The sequence below is a fragment of the Temnothorax longispinosus genome, chromosome 5, assembly GCF_030848805.1.
Source record: "Temnothorax longispinosus isolate EJ_2023e chromosome 5, Tlon_JGU_v1, whole genome shotgun sequence".
NCBI classification, from domain to species: domain Eukaryota; kingdom Metazoa; phylum Arthropoda; class Insecta; order Hymenoptera; family Formicidae; genus Temnothorax; species Temnothorax longispinosus.
Genome location: NC_092362.1, coordinates 16,624,319 through 16,647,273, shown reverse-complemented (window position 1 = coordinate 16,647,273; position 22,955 = coordinate 16,624,319). Strand labels below are relative to the sequence as shown.

At 43.1% G+C, this 22,955-nt stretch overlaps 1 protein-coding gene across 2 annotated transcripts in view; it reads right to left on the bottom strand.

Annotated features, from left to right (window-relative positions):
- LOC139813995 (headcase protein-like) overlaps nt 1-22,955 on the bottom strand; it is a 149,568-nt gene that overhangs the window by 108,457 nt on the left and 18,156 nt on the right. For both annotated transcript variants that reach the window (XR_011732306.1, XM_071779944.1), the window contains exon 2: nt 17,253-17,349. Coding sequence is in view for 1 of the 2 variants with exons in the window: in XM_071779944.1 (XP_071636045.1) it covers nt 17,253-17,349 (97 nt within the window). In the remaining variant the exon portion in view is untranslated. The remainder of the gene's footprint in view (nt 1-17,252; nt 17,350-22,955) is intronic.

Sequence of the window (22,955 nt, the reverse complement as noted above, 5' to 3'; positions counted from 1 at the left end):
CACGCGCCACAACATTCCCCCTACCAGTTACAAGCCCCGGTAACAAACCTAGACAGAGACCAACCGTGCAATGGGTTCCGGTACTCCACGGAGGAGGACGGCATCGTTGGAGTGCTGGAGGAGGCACCGCGTTGTTGCCTCTACGCATACAGGGGTGCATGCGTACCCGTTTAGGTGTGGTGTGTCGGTGGATGCGCACGAGGTATGTCCCCGCGGAAGAGCAACGCGTGGCGATCGAGGGAGTGCGGAGAAGACGAGAGAACATTGTGCCCTAATCACTCTATTGTCTGCCCGATGATAGCGACAGTCGTTGGCGGTCTGCGAGGAGAACGACAAGGACAGCAAGTCGTTAGTCGGCGTGGAAGACGAGATGAGGACAACAGCGGCGATTAACGTTGGCTGTCTGATTTTCGCGTGTACGGAACTTTCACCTACAAAGGGTTAAAATTGCTGGGAGGACTCTGCCCCTTGATTACAACGCACATCACGCCGCGAGGCCCGTTGTAGACGACAGTAACAAGTAACAAAGAGTATATAGAAAAAAATGTTCTTGTCATATGTAGACATGAATATCAATGAATTCTATAAGAAGTACATAATAAAAGATAGATATTTTATATGCAATCAACAGATCGCAATTAATCGTGTGCACTTTATAATGTCACGTAAGCATAGAAAAAACTGGTAGATTTTTGTTATAAAAAATAAAGAAAAAACGCAAGAAATACGTTACGCATTATTTATTTATTTCACTGTATTTAAAATTTATAGAATATACGAATTTATAGATACGTAGAAAAATATATTAGATATATAGCTGTATACAAAAATAAAACACGTACAATGTGTACGTGTTATTCGCGACGTCAGTTCACGCTCGGCGCAGTTTTATTCTGCTTCCCCAAATGCCGATACTGATTGTCCCCGCGCAGACATCAAAGTTTCATCGCCGTATAAAACTCAATGTTAAAATGATAGATCGTAACGCTCGAAGAAGCCCGAATAAAGCGAAGACGAGCACGCGGAAAGGAGTCGTTATTTCTTCTTCCGCAAGACTGCGTAACGATGATACAGGGAGAGAAGGTCTGTGCGAGGCAGCCTCGTGTAAAACGCGATAGGACGCCCCTTCCCGTCCCTCGCCCTCGCTGTCGCAGTTTACTTAAAATGCGCGCGTGTCGAGAAAGAAGATCTGTCGTAAAGTACACCTTTTCCCAGCAGCCGCGTCGTCTTCCCCTGTTCCCCGTCCTATGTCCCCTGTCACATCCCTCGATTACGGTCGTCGCGTGCGTCGAAAACGTTCGGGTGCACAAAGCGCGTGGGTGGTGTCGTGAGCGCGTTGACAAGAGGAGAGGGGAAGGAAGGGAGGGAGGGAGGGAGGGAGGGAGGGAGGGAGGGAGAGAGAGAGAGAGAGAGAGAGAGGTCTTAAGTCGGCCCACCGCGTCGAAGAGCTTTAGGTTTCGCCGTTCCCCGGCGAAGCCCCGCGTCTCCTCTCTCTCCCTCCCCTTTTATTTCCTTTAGCTCGGTCCAAGTTCAAAGACTGTTTCAGCGTCTCTCGGGAAGATACCTCATCATAATCCGGTATATTTCGCCGTTCCAAAGGTTACGACTCGCCCCTTCTTGCCGCGCCGCGCGCACCATTTTTCCAACTTTCATTTTCCTCCCGTGCCATCGACGCAGCCGCGACGAGACCAGACGAGACGAGACAAGACGAGACGCCGCGAGATAGATAAAGCGATTTATCATGTTACAGACGCGCAAGAAACTGCGCCGGGTTGAAAGGGACTGAAGAGAGTACTACAGCTACCCGTGTAAAGTTAATATAACGGCGTAGACGGCAACTATTAATCTTTTATCGCGACGGACGTGGGCTGGAAATCAATTTCGTGTTAGAATTAATTATGAGAGTACGGTTCGGTTCGTTCACTTTCCTCTTTCAGGGTCAATTCCACTGAGATTTTTCACCTGCCTTCGTGCAATGCCCCCTGTCCCTTTCATGACTAGAGGAAAATACGAAACGGACCTCGAAGTAATCAATTTCCCTCTTTCAACTTTATACGATTTGAGGCATGAATGTTTTAGCGTGATCTTATTAGATAGCCCTATCATACATAAATTATTGTTGAAAAAAGTTACATTCATCATTACCCGAGTATCGTTCGGAAACTGTCATTTTTATCAATAGCCCATTTTCGATATGTAACAATGGGACTATGGAGCGGCGTATGGCTACATGCGATCCTTCGATTTCTTCCTCAAGTGTAAAATGGGTTATGAGTATCACAGACGATCCCATGGCACTAGGGTGCTAAGTCCCTGGTGAAAGAATCCGGGGTATAGAGACGAAGAAGGAAGACGGAAAACGAGGAAGAAGAGAGGGAGAGAGAGAGAGGCCGCCGGGTTGTCTGGCGGTGTCGCCAGGGTGTCTACCGTGGATCATCGGGGAAAGTTAGCGAACGCAGAGTCAAGGCCGCAGAATGCTGCAGCGCCACCGGCTGCCGCCGCCGACGCCGTCGGTGCCGCATCCACCCTCTCGTTGCCCCTTGCGTCCCCCCTCTCGACCGCCAACGCCCGTGTAACCCATCGAGAGCCGAGCCACCCCCGCGTCCCGGAATAGAGATCAGCCTGGCCTCGGTGGAGGTTGGAAGGGGTAGGCCGTGTCTATGCTGCAGCGACGGTCGATAGAATTGTCTGCGCGCACGCGCAACCGAACGCTCGTCAGCTGCGCCATTGATTCCCACCCACCCCCTCTCACCCTCTACCGCCCGTCCCTTCTCGGCAGACTTAAAGAGAAGAGGACCGTATAAAGGTCGCTAATTTGTGTAACGCAGGCTATGAGGAGAAAGCGTCTTGATGGGACCAAAAGAACATCTCAAGGAGGAAAAAGGCAAAGGGTGGCAACGGGGATCACACGGCTCACCGATCGAGGGTTGGTCGACGTTTGTGTGGAGACCCTCGAAGACGGGCGAGAGGATGACCAGGTTCGTCGTCTCCCACGAAGGAGTACTTTTAGGCTCGGGATATATATATATATATATATATATATATTTGAGAGTTAAGGAAGCTCAGAGAACAATGACCAACGACGATTTTGATAAAGATATTATTATCCAAGACTCGTCTTTTATTCGAGTTTACGACGTAGCTTAAACATTCATTCGGAATAAGGAAGAGAATAAGCGCGTTTAATTCGAATTTATGTATGTGCGAATTTTAAGCAAGATCAGCGTTCTCCGGTCCGTAGATTTTAGAGCTTCCATGGTCTCTAGAGGAATTTTATGGCCGTCGAAGACGCAAGTGCCATAAAGTTGGGTCGAACGAAGTTCGCTTTCCTGAGAGAGGGAGATAGATGAAGAGGAAGAACTAAGTGTTAATTGGTATGAACGAATGTCTATTAAATGTTACAACATTCTCGGTTGGTAAGGACGAATGAAAGAATTGACTAGATTATTTCATCAACTCTCGCGCAAGAAAGTTAAATCGACTTTAACAGAGTAGTTGAAAGAATAGTTGGCAGACCGACAGATCTCGGGATTCCCGAAACAGCGGATCTAGCAAAATCGAAGAAATTTGCGAAAGAAGAACCATTGTATGGCACCCGTTGATTTAAGATCAGCCGAACGATGGGCCCACAGGCTAAGGTCTGACTAAGGGTGAGACATCGGATACGGTCAATGATTTCATGACCATTGCCGGGAACTACACGGTATTGATCCTCGGTTGCAAACATCCCGCCCCCGTCGCGCACCACGGTTCCTCCTCTTTCATGTAACTGTAGAACCCGGACCTTCCGAATTCCTATTGCATAGCGCGTCCCGACTCTTTCTGTCCCTCGCCTTTGAACCCCGCTGACCATTTCGGAGGGGAGATTATTCGAGATCCACTGCAAATCTGGCGACAGGAATACATACTCTGGGGGAAAAGTGCCGAAAGGGAAGGGAACAGTGTCGATCGCTTCCTAGAAACGTTGAATGTTCGCCGTCGACGTTATTTCGCAAAGGAATAAATCACGCTGCTTTTATTGCCACCTCAGTAGCTATAATATGCGTCGCTCGATTCTTGCCGAGTTTACGTGTGTTCTTTAAGCGCGACGAATGCAAGAGAGTTTTCTCTTCTCGAAGTTACGCGCGCGATGTCTGGGGCCGTCTGGAACGAATGACGGACGCGCGAAAGACGCGCGTTTAGAGAGAAGCGACGCGAAACAAACTCTTCGGTGAACTTAAGCTAACGAGCGAGTCACTCACTTCGAACGGCATCTCTCCGCATTTATCCTTCGCGGCAGTCACTTCACACTTGTTGTCGAGTCCCACGAAAGCAAGCGTCACGTTATAGCAACGAATAAACGATCCATCTATTTCACCTTAAAGCCCGAAAGTTCTCTTCACGGATACGCTTGTTCCCTCTCAAACTTCTCACGGAACTTCTGATCCTGACGCAGCAAGAACTTTACTAGTCGGGAATGCTAAAAGTACCTGAGAGAGTGGAAACGGTTGTTGACGTTAGACGACAACGTTAGCAAAATTGCGTTGAATCATATCCGCGATATCCGAAATCGCTCTTTCATATTTAACGAAATAAATACATTTTTATGACCACGTTTATGCGATATTCGATCGGATTAAATGAAGATTCTATTACATTGGATTTTATTACGATTGGATTTATTCTACGCGAACATTTCCGCGCTCTACATGTATCGCAAGTTTTATTCTCTTTTCTTCTTCGTCTCGATTACCGCTATCGATACAAATAGCCGCCGATCTCGACGCGATACGGCAATCGCGTTTCCACTATTCTATCAATGGCGATGAAATACCAATCCGGGTAGACGAAACCGCGGTTTTGACATTCCGCTGCCGTCCCGGGCCATCAACCTGCCAGGGGTTGCGGCTAATGTCGTTGATATTCAGAACTCAAAGTGCGAGGGTCGCGTTAATGTCACGGGAGAGGGTTCGGTGTCCAAGAGAGGGCTGTGTGCGGTATCCACCCCGTGCGGCGGACATCTCGGTCTACCAAGGGACGAGGGAAGGCGCCGAGAATTGGCCCGGGGATCGCCCGGGTACGAGCTCATGCACGAATCGCACGGATAACCGAAAGGGTTGCTGTACAGACGTCGGATGTCGCTCGGATGTCGTACAGCGACGGTCGAGTCGTTTTGATACGCAGACATCCGCGCTGCGTATCAAAAAAAAAGAAGAAAAAAGGAGGTGAATCTCGCCTCTCGCCGCGAATTTACCTCGCTTTCAGCCTTCAAGATAAAACGAGACTGATATCTCTGGCTGTTAAACGGAGCGAGAGGAGGCTCGGCGCGAGAGAGATTTGGCCGTACTAAAAGTTCGCACGAGTGCCTGGCCCCTTTTTTGCGATTCTCAAGCAGTCGATGTAATCTATCGAGGAATGTGTGAGAACTACGTGAGAAAATATATGTGAAAAGAAAACGAGAGCGTTCTGGATGTGGACGAAACGTTCTTTTCACTGCATGGTCTTTTCAGGATCATGGAAGAAATTGAACGAAATGGTTGTAGCCTCTTAAGACATTATTTCCGATTATCTTTACTAAAAGAACAGTACAGAAAAAAAGCGTATTCTGAATAAATTTCATGTACCTATTAAGCAATTCATATTAAGTTTCATATTAAAAGTTATTCTGTGAAATATCAACAAAATCAGAATAAAAGTAATCCTGAATCAAATAATAATTATTTAAAATTGCTATTAACAAATTATTTTGTTTAGGTACTAGTAGAAGTAATAAATAAATTTCAGCAGAACGTTCATTGTTAATTATGTAAAGTTAACAGATATAGTTAGAAATACACGAAAAAATGTAGCATAATATTAAAATGCGGCATTATTATTTCTAACCAAGTGCTTCTGATTTTATCTAATCTCTATAAGAAATAGCCTCAGCAGTTCTCAATCGACGTTCCAAAATCAGTTTCCTAATCTTCGAAAACGGGCTGCAATACAGATAGTAGCGATATATCATTGTGCGAGAAAAGAATTCGTTCAGTACTGAAATCGCCCCTGGCCAATCGTAAATTTGGCCGATCCTGGATGTTTCCAATATCGACCATTGCCATTACCCCTGCCCGTTCGCTCGCATCCACAAGCCCAGCCACCACCCTTTGCCCTTGACATTCGGTGCTACGAACGATTACGAGGCCGAACTTTCATCCCTTGTAACGACGTCGTCTAAAGTTTAAATTGCACGCCTGTTAAAACGCGCGCATCATATCGCGAGCGTGAAAAATAATTTCCATTCGATTGCGCCGTAAATACATTATTCGATATTGCAATCAAACAGATTAAATTAAGAAACAAGACATATATTCAAAATGACTTCAAAGATCAAATCAAGTTATTTACATATAAAAGTATCTAATATATTCATACCATAATAAAATTTTTACCGTTTTATACGTAAAAAGTATTATATAAATATCAAGTGATTTAAAAAGACAGGAGTTGTGTGTGTAATATTAAATAATAATATATTTCTTGCCACGTATGAAAAAGGATCGACAGTGCAAAAAATAAATCTCTCCATAAATCTTTCAAAAAAATCTCTCGATAAACGTTTACGTGTCGGGAATGCAGAAGATTAGCAACTAAAACATGACATAAAAAAGTATTCTATAATTCACGTTTACAGAGGAACGTCTCATTTCTCCTCGCGTGCGTCTCGGTAGAATGCCCTCGGTATTTCACGGACGGGAAATATCGGTGCCCACCCAGAAATACGAGTCACGCAGGTTATACGACGTACATACCTGGGACACCGGCTGCTTCCTACCCTCCAACTATCCCTGGCACTTCGGCCAGGAGAGGACCGGGCGGCTCCATCTTGGTGACTTTAATAGGATGCCATTCCACTGGTCTGGACAATGCCCAGTACCACCCGACGGAACCTCTAGGTCCACTATATCGCTGCCGCAGACGCCCCATCGCGTGAAAGTAATGAAAATTCGGTGATAATCTCTTGCCGCGCCGCGTGTTCGATATACAGACCGTACCAGAGCTATCGCGTTGGCTCTCGACTACAGATTAGGTATCAAACAAAAAATTTTTCGGCGAGCCTTAAGCATCGACGGCTTCTTCAAAGGGATCGATAGTCACATGCGAAGTTGTTATTTCAATCAATGATAAGAGAAAATAGAAAGAGGATCGATAAATATCTTATCAATGTGTACTCGATATATTAGACCGCTGATAATGATAAACGATAAGTATGAATAGTATATCATTAAATGTCCGACAATATATCTCTCGCGGGTGTGACTATTAAACTTTCTCACGATCATCCGCTAACAATTAACGACTCTTTGGCCTTTTCTCTTAGATTTCCCGAGGACTCACCTCACGCCCCGAATCGCGCGAGTTACAATCGCAGTTGCAGCAAATTGCGCAGTTTTAAATGCTAAATCCGATGATCTACAATGACGTTTATGACGAAGCTGGAGCTAAAATCTCTCTCCCAGTCCACGCGTAGATCGTCGCACGAGAACACGCGGCGATCGTAATCTCGCATAACAGAGAAAATTGTTCGGCAGTATTTCACATTGAACAATATTTCATCAGACGGCGCCGGGTATCCCATTTGCGCAATAATACGTTCGCCGTCGAGACGACTCCGTTCACTCGTCGCGGGAGGCGAGCGATTTGAGCAGTTGTACTATCTTGGTAGTTTCCCGCGCGATTATGTGCAAATACGTGTTTAGTCCATCCGACGATTGGCCAAGTTAAGCCGCTCACGCAAAATCGAAAGGTCGACGTGCCTCGCTGCGTGCGTGCGTGCGTGCGCCTCCTTCTCGTGGGAACACTCGTCGGAATGATTTTCTCTCGCGGACAGTGCGTGTGCTTGAAAGGGAAAGCCGTTGCTCTCGCCACTCTCGGCCCGAAACGTTATATTGACCTCCCGCAGGCAAATTTCGCCGTTCGCGCCCATAAGCGTTTCTTCCCGGTCGGCCCTATAACCCCCGGTAATAGCATAATAAATCTACCAACTTTTCGCAGTGTTCCCCTTACAGCCGCAGCCGATGTGCTTAGAGGTCGTTTCACGCGAGCGACTTCTCCGCGTCGCGCCACGCCGTTCCAGCAATAAGGTATTTCGGAGACACTATTTCACTAGAAGAATTTATATCTTAATTACTGTTACACACCAAAGATACTTCGGCCTTTAATCAGTTACGGTGGTGAACTTTCTCTATCGATCATTCTACACGCCTCTCTTCAGTTATTAGTTTTTAGAGACCTTCCCCGTTATGTTAGCCTGACGTGAATAAATTGGATTATTATAGAGAATTATTATTTGCACATAATGCGCGTTTATTGATATTTTGCAACTCACAAGGAACATTTTCTCTAGGTATCTTCCCGATGCCAATATGGACAAGTTTGGAATAACATCGACAATAATAACGCGCGCGTTGCTGGAGATTCACGTTCGGCACGAAGAACGCAGACAGATCGATCCATTGTGCGCAAGAACCAAATCACCGCGCGTAACGCGTCGTATTCCAACTATTTCTCTATCAGAGTCTCCCCTTGCTCAGACTCCCTGTGGGAGACAACGGAGGGAAAAAGCAGACGCGAGCAGACGTCTGCTTGAGCAAAAACGCGCGCGAGCCGTGGTAAACCGAGAGAAGAAATGGGAAGAGAAGGAGGAAAAGTGCTATCAGCCACGAGGGAAAAATGTCCGTCGTAATAAGTTTCTGCTCACCTCGCGCCATTCTGCATTAATTACTTGGAATACCGACAAAAATCTGCGGATACCTAGGAGCCTCACAGCAATTATGGTGTACACGACCAGAAAATTCCACGCGCAAAAGAGATTAATACCATATTCTAATTACAACAAATCGCGATGTTAAAAATGTGCACAGAAAACTCTCTGTAATTTCCTACATTTTTAAAAGACCAAACAGCATAGAAAATGTGATCTTATCTAAATATTTGACTAATTTTTTCGTACATATTCCATTCCGCACATATATCGTATATATTCTGTTCGTACAAATAATTCGTCATTTATTCAAGAGAGAGACTTCCACAAAAAAGTCACTCGCAATTTCCTCTAGTTAATTATTCCTCGCGCATGATTCTTTTTTCATCTATTTTTTGTTCTTTGTGCCATTATTTTATCTCCTTGAAGCGCCGAGCGCATAATTCTGGCGCTTACAACGCCTTCGTTTCGCCGCGAATAAAGAAGCATTCAGCTTAGCAGGGTGGCGAGATTTTTTCGCGATATTGCTACAGCGACGCTCCGCGAATTTTAATATTCGACGCGGCAGACTCCTGCGGCGCTCGACACCGATTCGCCGATTTAGACGAAAGCTTTTCCTGCTTCCCACCTTCAACGAGATTACAGAAATCCGAAATTCGTATGAGCATAGACACTCGCATAATGGGTAGCAGAGAGAGTACCGGTCCTGAGCGATTCTCGAGAAAGGGAAACACGAACACGGAGCGTTTTCTCGTTTAAGGAGAACACAAAAACCGGTCTCCGGGCGGAGGGAAATCTCCGTAAAAGGCACCTCGAGAAGCGTTTCGTCGCAACTCCGTGTATCGCGCGTTTCGCGACGAAAACGGAAATAGCACCCGCATTCACCGCCATTACTTTTCATCCGCAGTCGTGTCCGTGTCTTAAGACGTTGAGTCCTCCCTTGTTCCTTCAATACGAGCATACATGCGCGGCTTCTTCTTCCTTTCTAAGAGACGCGTCAGACCAACGACAGGACAGCGCGAAGAGAAACAACATTTGTCTCGCTGATTATGACTCGTTTCTTTCCTTCATTCTTTCCCCGGTGTTGGTTCTCCCCTTTTCCCAACGAATGCTTGACCGCTCATTGTTTCAGTCGCGGCAAGGGCGCTTTGTCTCGCGAGACCACGATTTGTCAGAACGCGAGACACGACAGGAAGTGGGTTTCCAAAATGTATGGCCAGCCACGACAATAAAAGAAGCAGTGGTGATTTAAAAAAATATATTAAATTCAATTCTCGAACATAATAATATTAATATTGTTTGTTAATTATTTTTTAATACCGAAAAAGATGTCTTGTATCTGCTAAATAAAGTCGATCGTAAAGAGTTACAAATTTTTAATTATAGTGCACAAAGAATATTTAACAGATATTCAGAGAAAAACTATCGCGTTATTTTGAACAACTCGCAATAATTTAAGCGTGAAATAACACGCCTGACAATTGCTTTAATTTCCGTGACTCTTTAGCTTAATGAGCGCGAGAAGGAAGGAGGAACCATTGCTCATTATCATTCATAATCCTAGTGGTCAAAGAGAGGTCATTGGTTGTTTCTCTCCATAATGATGATGAGGATGAGGAGAAAACACGCACCTGTCGTTTCTGATTTTCTTATTTCCTCCTCACCGTTATTAAGAAAAAATTATATTCACGAGAAAATAAGTCTATTATAAATATTACAAACCACCATTATTTCAAATGACTTTTAACTTTACGTTCTGACGGATTATACTGCTTTTTTATAGTCTAACGACAAATTCATGCGGAAATAAGCATGAAAAAGAGCAAAACATTGCATCGTTAATTTTTCTCCTATTTCTTTTATTTATTACAGAAGAAAAATAATAAATTATTTCACGTGATACTTTTATTACTTCATCGTGCGAATAAAACATCAAACGTCTAGCCAAACATGCTCTTTCCTTCGCTCTCGAAAAAAAATGAAGATCACCCGTGTATAGCAAGTTCACGGACAAAAATACTAGTGTGCGTGATATGGGGCGAGAGAAGCATAGAGCTATCTTGCATCGATCCGATTGAGGTAGGTCGAGTTCTCAAGGGAACCACGACTCTTATCCCAGTTCAGGGATAAATTCAAGGACAGTCTGATCGTCTACGACTCAAAGTCCAGGTTGACGAAAGTCATGTATCTCGTGCTATCTCATAACAAAAAATAAAAGAGCCTTTTAATTTAAGTATGAATAATATCATAATAGTGAACAACGAATATTGAATATAAACAAAGCTTATTCAACATTTCTAACGATAAATTTATTATATAAAATAAAAAACTCCTTTCCTGCATAAATATATTTTAAAATGTTTTAATTAAAAAATAATTTAATTAATTTAATTAAATTTATTCAAATAAAATTCAAAACTTTGCTAATCTCAGATATCAGATTCTATAGCAAAAAATATTATAAAACACACAGACAACATATCAAAATCATATAGTTAAATTAATAATTTACATAACTATTTTACGTACAAACGTATTCTCTTATCTTTTTCCTTTTCTCTTTCAGTCTCGCGAATAACAGCACGTTGAATTGCGCGAGTTGCGCAACAGGAAGGCGAACGTTTAAGCTAATGACCTTTAATGCAAACCTCCATTGTGTGCGGAGAGTCTGCAATGAGGGTTAACGCACAAAATGTACTCAGAAAACAAAAAAAAAAGAGAAAGAAAGAGAAATTATGAAGGAAACTTAAGAAAATGAAGAAAGAGAGAATATATAGGAATAGAATACAGCATACATATACATACACATATATATACATCTATAATTCTTTGCAAATACGTTTTTTCTGATTTGCCACAAAATTAAAAACTTTCTTCTAAACTTTTATTAAATAATTTTCTATCAATAGTATTTTAATTGCAGTGTTGTATTATTGCAACACGCATAATGTTCATATATTTTCGCAAAAATAGCCAAGAAATAAAGTAATTTCACTTTGACTTTCAAACGTAAAAATTATTGAACTCGATAATGATGAAAAACTTCAAAACCCAATCAAAGTTTAACAGAAGTCGATGGGGATGTACGAACATTTCTCGTAATACTGATTTCTCGTTTACGTCGTAACGAAATTATTGTAGTATTTACAGCTCGACTTGAAACGTTGCTTGAAACGCAAACTTTCGTTCACTGTTTCGTAGGTTTTGAATTTAATCAGCGCCAGCAGTGAGGAGCAGGAAGATTACGTTACTTGAAAACAACTGCCTCAAAATAGCATGATTGTTCTTGCGCTAGCTCGACCATGGAGAGTTAATGGGTCTCACGTTGCTGCGCGGACGAGGCAAAAAATCTTGCTGGTAGCAACGGTTTAATAATCGGCAATTAACATGTAGGCAATTACGTGGAACTAAACTCAAAAGATAATATTAACATTAGCAATCAATATCGTATAATAATAATGGAAATAAAGAATTCCTTTTGCAAACGACAATTTTGATGAAATATGTACATCTCATTAACATTTTATAGATCGACATGATTGATCTATTTCGCATCTGCTTTTTGAATGTGTAGTAATTTCGCCATTAAATATCTATTAACGTACAGAAATGAGAGTATATCTCGGAATATATCAAAATTTTTATCTCGGGAATAGCGGGAAATGAGAGCATAACGACGAAAGGTAAAACAAATATCATTTTCTATTAACTCGAGCTAATTGGGGAATCAGATTCGGCGTCAGTTAATTAAAAATCAATGTCTATCGAATCGATGAGCGAGATAACGCGGGCAGATCCGCGAAGCACGAGAGGTTGCTCGCGAAAGAAAGGTCTCTCTTTCCATCTCTTCCGGAGCGACTGAATTACGAGAAAAGCTTTTCGACGTTCTTATACGAGCGGTCCTTTTAATTAATCTCTGCCTCCTCGAACACAAGTATCACTCAGACCTCTAGCGCCACTCAGCATAGACCAACGAGGGTTCCGCGCAATCCTCGAGAAAATTACGCGGTCCATCCTTTGAACGAGATAGATTACTCTTGTCTACGCCGTACGATTTTGTATAGTTTTTTTTCGTTTCCTTTGTTTAAAAAATTTGTAAATATATTTAGAAAAAATGTATATTAATAAAAATTGTATAGACATGAGCTATAAAATTCTTTAAAAGAACCATTGTTGTTATCGTCGATTAATTTAACCGAATAAAGGTTAAGCATATACATCAAAGTTCAAACAGTTATCTTAATGCATCTTTGTAATACCTTTGCACCCAAATATCTTTATCTCGAAAAAGTAGAACTATAATTCAAAAGAATTTATAAACAGATTATATCTCGCACAACGTGGCCTTGCCAGAAAAAGCGTAGTTCGCAAATGTTTGCTAACGGAACAATCTCTTATCAGAGTCGAGCTAGGCTAAGATAATGAGGGATAATGTGTTCAACGGCGAAATATAACGCTCGGCATAAGCGTCGGTTTCGGTGAAGCACTCTCAACACTTATTTCGAAGAAGAGAGACCCCTGGCTTAAAATAACTTTACTGCAATATTTAAAAAAAATTTATTAGATATGTAAGTCGTTAATTTTTTATTTAATCTTATTGTTATTGTTAAATTTTGGATGCTGCAAATTATTTATATATCATTCATCTTATGCAATTTTAATTATGCAAGAACAGAAGGTGAAAGAAGCGGAGTATTGTACGCTTTGACATTTTGCCAGCTCAGTATTTTCTGCAAACCGGCGCGGCGCCGCTGACATTCGATGCATTTATCTTCGTCATAGCGCCCAAGAAACAATATTTACCGAGTCGCGAGATAAAGAGCCGCGCGGTTCGTGGCGGCGCGGCGGACTGCAATAATAAACTATCGCGCCGATGTAACGCTTAGCGTATCGAGTATTTCGACGAAATGATAATATTCGGGTCGTTCAACCGCCTCGCGCACCTCGGCGGGAGAAATTCACGAAGCTGCGGGAGTTATACGTAAAAATAAACAATATGCGCGCGTGGAGCATGCGGCGTTTTTTTCCCGTATTATACGTTTACATAAAAACAGCAACGTTTTAATTATGTGAAAGATCAAAACGGATAATAAGTGCGGATTTATGACATAAAATTACATCGTCGACTTTATTAAAGGTCAGCCGGGAAAAAATGACACGTTACGAAACAAAATGCGTCGTAAAACGTCGCTGTATTAACTGCAAGGCTTGCTCGGATATGTGAGACATCGTGTTATTACCTTACGAACGTTGACCGCTTTTGTTACGTACGGAGGTGAATAAAAGCGCGACGAGACGAAGTATAAACGAACCGCTAGCGAGCGAACGGCGGAATCGCAGACCACTCCTAGTTTCAGCGTCTATATACGCCACGTGTCGACTGTTACTGCACCGTGGCACGCCACTTTCCCATTTCCACTGCTCCTCCTGTCCGATTTATCGTCAGACATAGCCACGAGGTCATTCACACGGAATTCACAGTGTCTGTCGCGATTTGCACACGTGGACGCGCCTCTGCTCTACCCTCTAATTTAAGAGGTTTCATGTATTTTCGCGAATTTCATTACACAAACGTGTATTAATACTTTAGTATTGTAAAAACCGCGACTGAAGTAAAGCGGCAAGAATCGCGATAGGGTTTTTCGAAACGACGATAAGAACGCGGAGAACATTCGGAAGATTCTTTCTTTTTCCCTTCGTCTCAACGGTGTCTTAACGGAGGGTCTTAACGGAAAAGTTATCGCCATGACTTCCAATTCACGGCAGCAATCCCCGGGTCTTAAGTGAGTTCGGGGAACGACGGCGCGGGTTGCGTATCGGTATTCAGCGCGCAAAAGGCAAAGCTTGCATTTTGCAATTCGCATCGCGTCGCATCGTATCGCGCAATACAGAAAGGGTGACCCACCCTCGATATGAGAGGGTTACTGCGAAATAGAGAGAGAGGAGGGAACGGGGAACGATTGTTGCGGGGACGCGGTTGCCATGGAAGGACTCGGAGGGTGTTTCGAGAGCTTCCAGCGGTTTACAATGGTGCCCTGGTTCCTCCGGTCTTCTCTCTCCTACCCTTCGTGCATCCTCCTCTGCCACTGCACGGCAAATACGTGCACACACGCTCGCACGAGCCGCGTTCTCGCGCGCGCGCGAGATCGATCTCCCTCGAGTTACCTAACGGCTCTCGTTAGACCGGCCGGCCGGCCGGCGAAGCCAAGAAAACCGGTATTACTGAAAAACTGGAACCGCCGGTTCGTCGGCGGAACACGCTCGAGAACGGCCATGGAGAACCTTATTGCGCAACACTCGCCGATAAAAGAGTGCGACGCAAAAATATCACGCGCCCTGCATTTGTCCGTTTTTCTAATGTCGCGACGTAAAGCGCGAGGGAATGTACGGCGCGTTAAAAAGCGCGTCTTCGTCTAAATGGTAATTCAATTGCCTACGATGTTTCAGTGTTATTGACGACGAGGAGAGTACTAAATATCAAGGAAAATTATTTCTCAATAATAACATGATATATCGCTTATATTTTTAGAAAGATTTTTCAAGAGTATTGGTCATATATCGATGCCATGTATGGTAGGCAGTTTACTGTGGGCTATAAATGCCACCGTCGGACCGTAATAAAACGCATTGTTTTATAAGTTTGACAAAAAAAAATCGCGGCGTCTAATAAAATAGCTAAGGACCGATTTTATGAATGTGCCGCGATAAACAATCCCGCACATAAAGTCGCGGAAGAAATAATCGCTCTTATTTTTCTTCTGTCGATAATAACGGCAATAGTAACGAGTAATAGTAGAGCGACTGTAACGACTCTGGTCGTCGAATTTGTTCCAGGAACGGATCGCAGGGCGTTAATTAGCCGCGTCGTTAACTTCTTTAACTGTCAGGATCGTGCGCTATAGCAGGTTTCCTAACGAAACTACGACCCGAGTGACTCTATCAAGACAAGTCATTTGGAACCCTGCAGAAGCGCGTACCCTAGTTCAGAGGGGAGAGTCGACTGGGCTGCTTTACCAGTTATCCTTTCTTTCTCCGTTCCCACAAACAAGCGCCGAAATGGCAGGCAATTTGGAGGTCGAGGCCAGGTCCTAGGTCAAATTTTGTTAGGCATTACAGAACGGGGGTTGAAACGTGCATCACTTATGGGGCCTCCTCCCTCAAGAAGGCTACTTTCTGCCGCGTAATAGAATTAAAAACGCAGACGCGGTATTTTATCGATGTGAAATATTAAGAGCTTGTCATTTATCGAATTAACACATGTCGAGATTATAAGCTATAAATTGAAGTGAATCTCTTTTACAGATATGTATATAATTCTACGTAATTTATTTATATAATTTATTAATCTCGTTAACAATGCGGGCTTCATCATGCGAAAGCTTTGTTGTCTACATACGCATTTGTAATATTTCAATATGAATTAAAATAAAACACATTTGACATTCAAATAAATATAAAAACAAATATATATTTATATTCTACCGTCTAAGAGTGGTGTATTTTCTCATTTATTCCTTAAGTACAAAATTCGTGAGCAAACGTTGCGTTTTGTATTAATCCCAAAATAATGATCTGATGATCTGATGATCTGATTCCTTCTTTCGAATTCATAATATTACTTTGCAATAGAAACAGATAAGAAAAACAGTTTAAACAAGATTAGCATTAAATACACGTTAGCGTAAACAGATCGTGTCGATAATCCGGATTAACTTGTGGCAATCCCATGTTAATAATATTCTTTACCATTTTCCGGATTACGGTGCTACCTGATGCAGGTGGACAAGTCATTAACCAGGGTCGACGTTAATCGACGTCGACGCAAGAAAACATTGCACGGCGAGTAACAGGTCAAGGGAAAAGTATAAGAGAGTAAAAGTATTCTTTAACGCCGGTGCGCATATAAACGCATGTATGTAACTATGTACGTGTAGTGCATGCGTATATGTGCGCGCACAAAGAGACACACGCTACTCGGACTGCCCGGGTATTGATTTCCCTGCGTATTTGGGGTAGGACGACAGTGTTACAGGACGGGATGCAAAAGGATTCGCCAGGGGCGTAGCTCATGTCTGATTTATGCGAGTGGAAAATACGGTCTCTCTCTCTCGGCTGAGATTAATTTAACGAGTTTCTACGACGAGATTAAACCTGGTCGTCAATATTAGTTTAACTCTACATCTGGTTACTTTTTATACCTTATTAAAAACGCATACATATTGATGATGCATATATTGAAAGCGCATATAATTACGTGTTTAGTTAAGTATGCTACATTATTATGCTCCATCGTTAACCCATCATGAAAATAATAATTTACTTTTCTTTTGTCTCAAATTAATTAAAAAGTAACTCCTTCTCCGATCGATATGTTGCGTGACACGACTTTCGAAAGTCGTATTCGACGATTTATCACTTGTCGCAACGGTCGGGTTCATTTCGTTAACAAAGCAACGCGTCGTAATTCAAACGTCCCATAAGCGAAATTCTCGACGTGTCATTCAAAAAGTATAAGCGATTAATTACTCACCTTAATATGATAGGAGTTAAGCTTGGTGCGGGGCAGGCTGTTGAAAGCGCTGAAATCCAGACGACGCGAGAAGATGCCGTTGGCGCCGCAGCTTTGTCTGCAAGCAGATAAAATGAAGTTTTAGGTGACGTTAAACAAATACGACGATAAAATACGCTATATACATATATTATCCATATCACGCGCATTCCAATATATTTGCATCTACGACATCGATGCCTGGCAAAGAACGCGATTATTGATATCGAACGACATGGATCGTAAAACGAGCCCTTTAAAGGGCTTCCAACGGAAAAGTTTGTGTTCCACTGAATTTTTCGCGATTCATAATAACTTCGGACCCTCGGCCTCTCGCTTGACAACTCTCCCTTCAAGGACGCCAGTCGTACGACCCTCGTCGTGCAAGCCTCATGCTTCCTTTATGCATGTGCGACGATGAAAGCGAGCACGAAATATCTCCAAGTGCGTGTGTGTGTGCGCAGTTCTTTACCCAGCCCCACATCAATCGTCATAGAAAAAGCCAAAAGTTTCCCAAGCAGAGGGGCAACAATTTACCTTCGGCGAAAACGCACTATAGACCGATTACATCACGGGATATATAGACTTTGTTAAACAAACTATTGATGAGCTTAAAAAATGTATAAGCGCTTTTGAAACTGTTTGCCGGTTATTTTTAGACAAAGAAAAACATTTCTGCAACAAATTAAAATTAATATAAGCGCAAGATTAATATTGTTCATTCACTTCTCTTAATCGCTCAAATTATAATCACGAAAACAATAATAAAACGTTTCTGTAATTACAGCTGATAGGTCGATTAACGTTCAATTACACGGGAAGATCAATCATTTTCTACAACCGTACATTTCTGACACCTACAAATAAGCACACCGGCTTCTTCGTTGCGTAACACTCAACATAACATGAATCAACGACGGTCTCGGCTCGGCTTGCCTTATAGAAGAGATTCTGCTACAGGGGCACGGCAAATTAAAATGATAAAATAGAACAACAACAGGCGCCAGTGAGGTGGCCTCTCCAGGATACTCAGCGCGAGCTGGAATTACAGCGACGACCATAATGGTCGTCGGATCGAGCTGTGCAACATAGTTGCGTCACCAGGAAGACGAGCAAGAGCGAGCGAGCGAACGCGCGAGCGATAGGCGTTAACATAGTGGCGAACAGTGGGGATCAGCTACGACCTTGGCCTCCACTCTAGCGAGACCGTCCCTCTATCGCCGCCTGTATTGGTTGTTTGGCAATGTCAGTCGAGGGTCACGAAAATATTGCGCACCGTCGAAGGCAGGCGGCGGTTTTCTGCGAGGAAAGGGCAAACGCTCATTTACATTATGCAATGCGTTATTCGAATTGTAAGTCTGTTATCAGAGAGCTTAAATGTCGCTACTTATCGCGATCGGTTTAATCACACTTTTTTTTCAACGTGGAATCTGGGACAATTCTTGCCGAGATAAGTTTGGACGAGCGTAATACATAAATAATTGGGGTATTACATTGATCCCACGGTTCTAAACGAGAATTCGTTATTCTCTGTTTGATCTCTTTCTTGAAAGCTTAGATTGAAATCATGACCTTGAATCATATTAACGTGGATAGAGAAATTTTCAAAAATAAAAAAACTTTACACCTAGGCAAAACTATGTATATTAAAAATAAATTTATTGTTAGATTTGATTGAATTGCGACGAAAATGAAATACACAAAGTCACAAGGCACGTGTAAAGATTGATATATGAATAAAGATTATCCTTTGTTATTCCAAAACATGATTACGATCTGGAAAGCATATGCAACGGAAATATAAAGTTCATTCTTCGTCGCTCACGTAACCGCGTTGGCGCCAGACGTTATAATTCTACCAACCGTCACAACAAAACAGCAAATAGCATGTTTGAGCCTAAGTATAGTCTATTTTTACATATCAGGCGCGATAAATGTTGTGAGTTGCCCAAGTAATATTTTTTCGAATATCATTATTCAGTTATCGCGTTTCGTATCAATCTACCTGTTTTTTTTTCCCGATCGCGCTGTCACGGTTTGAGCTCCTCGTTAGATCCGATGATAGAATTTTACATCGGTTGGTCGCACGACGATGACTAACGTGCCGTTATGTAACGTGTTGTTATGAAAACTTAGTTGCGACAGGCGCAGCTTCGTGCGCGGGCGCACGGAGCACGGAGCGTTTCGAAGTAAATAGCGCTGTTTACACCGCATTACCGAGATTAGTCGACAATGTAGCGGAGAGCCGATAAAACGCGAGGAACGCGACGCGGCGCCGCTCCTTTTTTGCGCCGCACCGACCGCGCTTGGCAACTCGCAACACGTTGAAAATACACGTGAGTTAGTCGCGCGAGCCGCCCGCGGAAATTATTATCAACGCATACCCACGTCATCGGCATACCATATGCCTCCGACTAAAATCGAGCTGAACAAAAAAAAAATTATCGGAGCGCCGAGGCCGGATTCTTTGTTTCCGCACGATAGAAATTTTTATTTCCATATATTACTCAGCGAGCCGTGAATTACGCATTCCACACGAACGCTGAGCGTACGCACGTATCGAACCGAGTAATCCTTAAAAAGATACGCGTGTAGGAAGCATTCGTGGACTGGCTAACTTTCGTTTTCGACGAAGCATTCCTCGCATTCGACCGTGGGGGACGCTGACAAAAGACAAACAAAAAAAAACCGAAAAAGAGAGAGAAGGAGAGAAGAGACGGCACGCTGGAGGAACTCCGGAATAAAAATAAGAACACAGTGGTATACACGTGAAAGCCATTAAGTCGGACGTAACGGTGGGGAAAAAATAGTAGCCCGCAGTCCGATTTAGTGCGCACTAACCGGTTTTTCGTAGTTAACATACTCGAGCGCGCGCGCGCGCGCGCGCGCACGCATGCACACATCCGCACGTGTTATCTGGGAATGGTGTGTGCCGCGCACCGCTGATGCAAGAAAGTTATTATCTAACCTTGACGCGACACTCGCCCATGCGGGCCCCCGAATTTCGCGAGCACGTGTCGCAGATACCCTGGAATTTGGTTATCGTTGCGCCGGCAACGGTGACGCACGGCGACCCGAGACGCCCCGCGAGCGAGTCGGTGCATTATTTTTAGTCACGGACGCAATCGCGCAGGGGGGATATATATATATATATATATGTATTTTCAGGCGATATCGACGCGTAACGTAAGGCGCGATTAATCGTACGCTCGAGTAATGCCATTAGCCCTGAAAACGTTGCGTTCGAATCCCACTCGATTAACAGCATGGCGCCGATTAAGTTTTTGTATCGAGTGCGCTTGGCGAACAGGCGTATCAAATGTTATTGCACATTATCAGTGTTTTGCGTTCGTATCAGGATTAACCGCGAGATAAGTTCTGAGAAAAACCGTTAAATAAACATTAATAAAACGCTTATTAATAATAAAGCGCGAAACAATAACATGGATAACGATATAGTCATATAATATTATTATAGACTTACGAATCGTGCTTGGAGCGTTAACGTTTTACGGTAATATTATAAATATTACAAATTTATACATATCTCTCGTTAGGTTCATTAATACGAAAGAACAATCAATATCAGCAATTTGCACCTGTCTATATTAAGAGTTTCGTATCAAGAGATTTAACGTCTAAGCCACGGTGAAAAACATCTGGTCTAGCTCGGGCACGGCGCTGTCGAATTAATTGGCATCGTAAAATGCGCGATTTATGCGTTGCGGCATTCAGCGGTGTGGGACCTGATCTAACATTGTTGCGCAAACAACAGGCGTCATATACGGCGCTCGGCGCCGGACGGAGCGGATAAAGTTTTCGTAACCGAACACCGACTCGATAGACAGTGTATCGAGTCCCGGTCGGTCGCACAGAGACGGATTACGTTTCTAGGAAGTGTTCCACACTCGACACCTTCCCTCGCTTCTCCGCGCGCGTGAATGACACGCCGCGCCGTCGAGGCGTAAAGAGGATCCTGGGCAGCCGCGTATCACTTCGCCGCGTGTATATCCCGCAACCTGTCTTTTATTCGCCTTATTCCCGCGCGCCACGGCGACGACTCGATTTGTTACGTCGGCGACCGAGCCGGTTAGTCAGCGTTTCCGCGAATCGCGCCGTCCGTTCGCGGTAATATCACGTTGCGCCGATCGCAGGCAGGCAAGTGTTCCCGCTTTGCTGAAAATAGCAGCGAGCGGGAACGTGCGCGCGCACGCGCCAAACAACCGTATCTCTCTCTTTATTTTTTTTCCGCGCAGACATGTGTGCGGCCGCGATAATGATTATTATTGACGAACGACCGATCGGCCGTACACTCGTGCGCGCCATCAGGAATCATATAAACGAATCCTGTTGCGCTGTGTCGAAGAAACTCGACGGGACTCGACACATATTTTGCACATTTGCGAAGATACGCGCTTCGTGTACGCGCGCACTGCCGCGATTATGCAAACCCGTCACGTTTATCGCCAACCGCTCGACACACGAACCTGACCTATCTTAATACATCGACCGATACCATTTCTCCGATTTGTTATCGCGGATTAACGCGCTCGATACGCAAGTGCCCGTGGATAACTGATCGGAGCCCAACGGAGCGTGAGGGGCTCGCCCTTCGTCAAACGATCCGGAACCGCAAATTTTTCTCGTTTTTTTTTTCTTTCTTCTCCCTGGGAGTTGACGCCACTGCCAGAACATCGATGATATCACCGGGAATGTATATAGCGATAGATGCAACGGGGAAAACCGCGGCAGTTGCAATGGAATATCGTGCAACTTATTTCCGGCGACTTACGTCAGCGCACTTTATCGAGTGCCTGTGACCTAGGTCGTGATACCTACTCTATGAGGGAGAAAATTTTAGCTTAGGCACCGCACGGATGGTAACAGAATCTATTTTAGGGAGATTCAAGCTTAAAATAAAGTAAAATCTAAAGCTTCCTGATTCTGATAATTCTGTTATACATTATTATAGATTTTTATAAAATGTTATAAAATGTAAATTGGCATTGATAAAAAATTTAATTAATATTATTATCAATTTATATCAAAGTTTTATTAATTCCCCCCCCCCCCCGTCTTCAGATCTTCAGATAATTATCCTTTGTAAAATAATGTCTTTCTTTTAGCTAGAGTTAGAAACTGCTAGTGCAGTTTCTGACATCTCTATCAAGGGTATACGAATTGTATACAAGTTCAAGGATATATAAAATTAGCGATCTAAAACCGTTATACATATTAGATGGGGTTTGAGTCATAAAAATTTAGTGACGCATATTGAAAATGGATAGAATATTTTTATAGAAACAGGAAACTTCTATTAGATCATCAAATTTAGATTTATACAGATATATTATTAATGTGTTTTTCTACATTTATCTCACTTTGTCGCGTTGTGACAGATTCGATGATCCATGTTTGCCTGAATGCAGCCACAGCCATAAAATTGCGAATTTTCCGTTTGAATTTTAAAACGCGCGAAAAACAAGGTTAACTTTTTATTATTATAGCTTGTCTTCCATTTATATCCATGATCTCTGTATATTTGTGTGAAATCTGGAACGTATGTAATTCGCTGGCTTGTATATGTGTCGTAACTAAAAATATTCTCGAATCCAAATACATAACTTAGTAACAGATGATCGCCTGATATTATTTTTATCTCATACAACTGTATAAAAGAAATCT